Raw genomic sequence first — 6,315 nt, 5'->3', positions numbered from 1 at the left:
GATGATCGTGGGTATATGGCACTCCGCGGTCATTTTTACCAGCTCGTGGCCTAACAGGTGAAAATATGAGTATAATAAAAGACAATCGCAGGGGATTAACTTTATTTTTTCTGTAAGCGAGTCTAGTTTCAAGATAGAACACACTTTTTATATTTACTATAGGTTCTCTTATAAATCTCTTTGCGAAAGCACAGCTTGGCTGCATTGCTTTTGAGGGTTGGTCTCATTTTACTTAATGCAACAATATTTCATAGTCCTATGTTATTAAAAAAACACACAAGCATCTAAATGTTATAATAAAACCTTGTATTACTATATGCACTACAAAGGTCGTCCGTGTTTAGTAAGTTTTCATAAATTTACCAGAAAGTCTATTACAATATTGTAATAAAAAATAGTATTTAATTGGAAATAGCAAAAAAGCTACTTGTCTAACTGTAAATATAGAAATCAATGATAAATTGTTGTTAATACTATAATAATTGATAATATTTCATTAAAAACATCAGGTTGCATAGTATACACAATCACAAATTGTCAGAAGTTCAAAAAGAGAAGGTGCTACTAAAGGCTGACAGACTGCCTGACAGACATACAAAGGCAAAGTACAACATAAAAACTCACAAGCACAAGTATAGTATATAGTGTAAGTATAAAGTTAACTCTAAACAAAAAAATTACTTTTCCTACAGAAAGAATAGTACAAAACAAATTGTTAGACCTGACACAACAACCAACCATAGAGGGAATGTGATAAATGAGTCTATATATACTGTTGGTACAGGTAATTGACATGCCTGGACCAGGCAGAAATAAGAAAGTGACATCACACACATCAGTTTGTGTGCACAGTTATCTGGATCAGTTTTGGTGAAATCCTTCTCAGTTTATTTTGGTTCTACATTTTTTTGCTGTATTTTCACGTAATTTAACACGTCTTTATTTGCTTACTTGATATTGTTGAATCAAAAAATGTAAATGTGTTTCATTCATATAAATAAATTATAAATTAATACTCAGTTATTGTGATGTAAATATTCATTTCATATATTTATTTTATATTTTATTAACAGTTTATATTACTATTGCCAAAACGATAAAGAAAAATCTACACTCGTCACGTACTATATGTCCCAGAATCCCTTGCGGTCGTCAACGTCATATCTCTTCGACTTTTTTGCTGTGTTTTTCCCTCGTTTGCGTTGAAACTACTTCAAATACGTATACCCTAATAATTGCAGTGTGGGTGAAATTGATGAAATGGGTCCAGTTGAGGTAAAACCTTTTTGCATATGAGGATGCTTAGCACCATCGTTTAAGATTTGTCTGTAGCCTTAGCGAGTTTGTGCTTTGTATCGTGTCCCTATCTAAAGTCTGACTATATAGACATATGATCAATTCAAGTGTAATGGCCACATGTACGTGTTTCTGTGTATAAGTACATCGATACACATTTGCATGGATACACTGGGGGGAGGCAATAGAGTTTAAGAAGCGGTGAACATTTGCTGCAAAGGCAGTATATGTAAGATTCGGTTTGTTTTAGTCTGGCACCATCTGATGGTAGTATGACCAATGAGACTTTATAGAACCAAAGTCTTTCTATCCAGCTGTTCTGAGTTTAGAGGCTAAAGGCCTGTTTGTCACTGTAGGACGGTGGGTATGTACCAAGATTCCTTCCTGTACAGTATTTCCTCTCAATTTTTTTCTTGTATTTGCACTGAGATTGTATACAGTAAGAGAAAAGGATGTGCTTTGATTCAGTGTAATTAGTCATGTTAGAGACCTGATGTCTTTTTTGTCTGCAGCTGCTCCACATGTCCGTTTTCTCTCTGAGTTATTCTCCCTGTGGTCGATTCCTGGCCGCTGGAAACAACTACGGAGAAATTGCTCTCTTCAGGTCAGGCTGAAAAAGAACCTTTGTCGAATTCAACGTGTCATTGTGAAGGTTTACTGACATTCATTGATAACTGTGCTAAACTGTTGCAGCCTTTCAGCAGCTCTGAGTCCAGATGCAACCTCTCAGAGTCAGAAACCTGTCCTAACATTCACTGGTAGGCCATCAAATGAAGCATTTTCTGTCTTGTATGCCATATTTAAACAGAAGAGTGATTTGGCTCATTGTGAGCAGCAGTCGTGTGCTGTTATACGTTTCATCCGTCCCAACCCTGTCTCGTTTTGCCAAGCGGCAGTCTAAAGCCTAAACAATTCCTGCTTGTCTCCCTTAGCTCACGAAGGTCCCATCTTCTCCCTGATTTCCACTGACTGTCACCTCCTGAGTGCTGGAAATGGAGAGATCAGTGCCTGGAGCTGGACTGAACTTATAAAGAAGGTAAGCACTAATTTTAAGAACAGCTTCACATGTTTTAGGCTATAAGTTTAAGAATAGTAAGCAAATCAGTTTTTCTTGCTGTAATGATTTGTTCGGTTTTTACTAAACCTATAAAGATCAATACATGTGTTTTGAATGTAAGTGCTAAAGGACCAAGTCCACAATTGTCCTTATCCACTCACACAGTAAAAGATGCACTGCGATAATTGTTTAATATTTGACTTCTTGTTTTCCCAGAACGTTAAACCTTTGTGGACAAGACGGCCCAACTACAAGTAGGAGGAGCTTTCTGTGTCCGCTTGTCATTATTGTATCTGTCCCTGATGACCCAAGTGAATGCTTGCTGACTGGACCTCCTGATTTTCTTTATTTCTTTTCTTAACAGATCCAGCTTAGAGATCCCAGAGATCAACTCTATGATCATTAACCCTAGAGTGAGTGCAGATGCAATGAACATTTTATACTAATATAAAGTAGGGCTTGTGATATCTTTTTAAGTGTTCCCAGTGCAAAGTTGCTTACAATTAAATAAATAAAGATTATATTTTGCTTGTTTATATAAATACGTGAATATGTAGACCAAATTAGTAGTGTCAATGTCATATTAATTCGTAAACTGGTCAAATGGAGCATGTTCTACGCCAACTGATTTATCAATTGACATAATCCCTGCTGTAAAATCCAAATTGTTTAATTTTATTCTTTGCTTTAGGACAACAGTCTTGTAGTCGGCGCTGGTGACAACAACATTCACATCTTGGACATGGAACATGGAGAATTCAAGGTCTGTCAGTTTTTCCACAAGAGCTTTTCCTCTGCTAAAATTATATAATGTAATATTTTATTTATTGTTTTTCTGTTAACCGTGTTTACAATATCATGCTCATCATCAGACTGTTTTATTTTCTTTATTTATTGCACGTAAAAAGTAACTAAGTTGGAAACATCATACACACAAAACACAACGTTATATTGAATATGTTTTATTTGAATCAAAATGTATTTCTTTCTCACTACAGAACAACAAATTTTTTTATTGAAGAAATCAGAATGTTCTTGTACAGTACAGTACAAATGATTTTCCCATTAGTACAGTTAAAGCCTGAACATTTGATTTCATCGCAGTAGAATTGTGATGCTGGACCTAATCTGAGGTTTTCTAAAAGTCTGGGTCTACTTAAACTAAACAATGACGTGAAGGTGTTTCTTTCTCTTCAGTCTGTCCTTCAGGGTCATTCGGACTACGTTCACTGTGTCAGTGTGCGAGAGAGGGAGGGAGAGATTCTGTCAGGGGGGGAGGATGGAGCGGTGAGGATCTGGGGTGAGTGATATAGCATGATGTTCAGACCGCCCGTAAAAAACATCAGGGCGTGGTTAAAATAATGCCGTTTCTCTCCGGTTGTTCAGACAGCAGAACGGGTCAGTCTGTTCACTGCATTGAGGTCTATAAGTACGAGGTGAGATGAGAGAAAACACTGACACTCACACATACATACCTAGAAAGAACTAAGAACAAAGGCAACAGTGCTGTTAGTCAGATCCACAGTTTCATATTTGAGTTCAAGTACAGCTCATAGTGTGTATCTGTTCTAATTTATAGTTGGTATATGAATCTAATGTGTTTCAGGACTGTGCACGCCCTCAATACGGTAAATGGATCAGCTGTGTGACCACAGACTCTGACTGGATGGTAAGCGTTGACTCTCAAAAAGTCGAGTTTCTGTTTTCCACCAGTAGTTTACTCATATAATATAACTTGATAAGTGGATAGAAGCTTGGTAAAATAAAGCATAAACAACATCGACTTGCACAGAATAAAACCTTTCTCACAGGAAAAATCAGTAAATTATTTGATTGATTTGAATTTTCCAATTTAGAAGTATCTCCACAGAAGATTAGATCTGTTTAAGTAGAAATACCAGTATTTTTAACTTATATCTGTTTAGATGTGTTTGTTTTAAAGTTTATCATTTCCTGCAGTTGTGCAGTGGAGGCCCAGCTCTGTCTCTGTGGCACCTTCGCTCTCTGTCTCCAACCTCAGTCTTCCCTCTGACAGGCTGCCAGAGACAGGCTACCTTCTACCAGGACAAGGTGAGATACTGATTATACTAATGTGTGTGTTATAGCAAGAGCTCTAGTGGACCTAGGAAAAGAGTTTTTGTAAGCTAAATCACAATTAATTAACTATATGAATTAATTCTCATGTAGTGCTAACCTGACTTTGTTTCTCCTCATGTTACAGATCTTAGCTGTAGGTGAAGGTCCTTATGTGTCCCACTGTTTGTTGGGTGGAAAGGTCAAAGCCGAGATCCCCTGCACATCACAGAGCCTCAACACCCTGCAGCTCAACACAAACAGCACTGAGCATCGGGTAAGGCATAAAGTGCAACGCACACATCACACTGTGGCACCAAAAACGTTGGGAGAATGTGAAAAAAGAGCAGAGTTTACATGGTCTTACACTGGTGGTAAAAATTTAAAGCAATATTTTTAAAAGTGGCAAGTTGTGTTGCTTGAGGCTCTCCCTCTTGGCACATGAACACAAAAAACACAATGTGCATAATGACAGTTTTTTATTAATTCATGTTCACAATTGTAAAAAATGACTTGTCCACATCACAGGCTATATTAGCCCTACCCAAGCAGCAGGGGTAAAGCATGCCTCATCCACCCGACATGCATTTACACACGTCTATGCAGCTTCTTCATGGCTTGAAGGAGGTGAGCACGGGCATGAGGTTCAAGGTCATACACTTTCCACCTCCATGCCCAGTATGCAGCAGAAAGATGATAGAAAACCTCAGGGTATTTGTAACCGTCACAGCGTAAACAGTCATGATGGAAGCTGACATTATCACAAACAACAACGTAGTGAGGCTGCTCTACAACGCTGGAGTACCACAATGTCTGGCTCCAGCGTTACTGTACAGAGCAGCCTTACTGTATGTACAACGGGTTTTCCTCCTTGAAGGTTCTGATGATGGAGGTGACGATAAAGTCACTCAAATGTGGCTGCACTTGTTGTCCAGCTTCCCTCATAGTCACAATGGACAAGGACGTGGTCAACTACAGTAAAGTGGCTCTAATTTCATCTCCATTTCTCCTTGCCCTTCCTTGATCATCTTTTTTTTTGACCTATTTTTAAACATTTTCTGAACTGATTCAGGCCTTTTTTTCTACCTGTTGAAGAATCTGATTGTGTTAAATTTTGACGCTTACTGTTTTTACCTGTTTGCTAATTGATCTCAATCTGTGGTTATTTAATTGAGTTTGTGTAGAGTTTTGCACTACAGTTCACCAAATTTGACTTCTGTCAAAGCAGGGAATAGTGCTTTAAAGTTCAGAAAAATGGGCTTGCTTTTATAAACCAGCATTATGGTTTTGAAATATTAGTTCAAAGCCTGGTTATGTTTTAGCAGTCGAGAAAAACTGTAAAAAACTTGCAACATGGACAAGAATAGAAAGAATTACTTGAATGAATAGATTTCAGTTCGTTCTGAAAAATCAATGAGCTGGTCATCTAGACGTGACTAATGATGCAATGATGGCATCGAGCACTGTTTAATTTTCAAGCCCAGTGACTCTGGTCCAGTCTAAATGAAATGCGCTTTGTCTTTGTACAGGTGCTGACAGTTGGAGGCAGCAGCGATCACATCGACGTGTTCACCAACCTGTCGTACAAAGCGTTTTCACTCAGCTTTTGAAAACACACACAGATGGCATGCTGATATGTATGACTGGCTGTGTCTTTTTTTTTTTTTATAACATTTTGTATCATTAAGTCTTGAAGTCTGAACGTAATAAACTATTTTGTGTTAATGTCGAGAGATACATTCATTAAATAAATAGAAAATACAATACTCATACAATAAACACCTACACATTCGGCAGCAGCTTCTTCTGGAAGCATACAAGGAAATTAAACAGAACTATTTTAGACAGTTGTGATTTGAATGTTGGGTAACTTCTCTATAATATCCTGC

At 37.6% G+C, this 6,315-nt stretch overlaps 1 protein-coding gene across 2 annotated transcripts; it reads left to right on the top strand.

The window, feature by feature from the left end:
- Positions 1–33: 33 nt before the first annotated feature.
- Positions 34–6,151, top strand: thoc6 (THO complex 6). Of its 2 annotated transcripts, none has more exons than XM_055511035.1 (13): positions 34–57; positions 1,809–1,900; positions 1,990–2,054; positions 2,229–2,332; positions 2,570–2,607; positions 2,718–2,766; positions 3,045–3,116; positions 3,551–3,653; positions 3,740–3,789; positions 3,960–4,022; positions 4,313–4,423; positions 4,575–4,703; positions 5,956–6,151. In XM_055511035.1, exons 2-13 carry the CDS (start codon positions 1,818–1,820, stop codon positions 6,034–6,036), a joined length of 948 nt encoding a protein of 315 aa, XP_055367010.1. In that variant the 5' UTR covers positions 34–57; positions 1,809–1,817; the 3' UTR covers positions 6,037–6,151. The 2 variants fall into 2 exon arrangements, with proteins under 2 accessions (XP_055367010.1, XP_029015393.1); XM_029159560.1 differs by lacking the exon at positions 34–57 and adding an exon at positions 1,141–1,275.
- Positions 6,152–6,315: the final 164 nt, after the last annotated feature.

Source organism: Betta splendens, chromosome 8, assembly GCF_900634795.4.
Source record: "Betta splendens chromosome 8, fBetSpl5.4, whole genome shotgun sequence".
NCBI lineage: Eukaryota > Metazoa > Chordata > Actinopteri > Anabantiformes > Osphronemidae > Betta > Betta splendens.
This window is presented reverse-complemented; position numbering and strand designations above follow the sequence as displayed.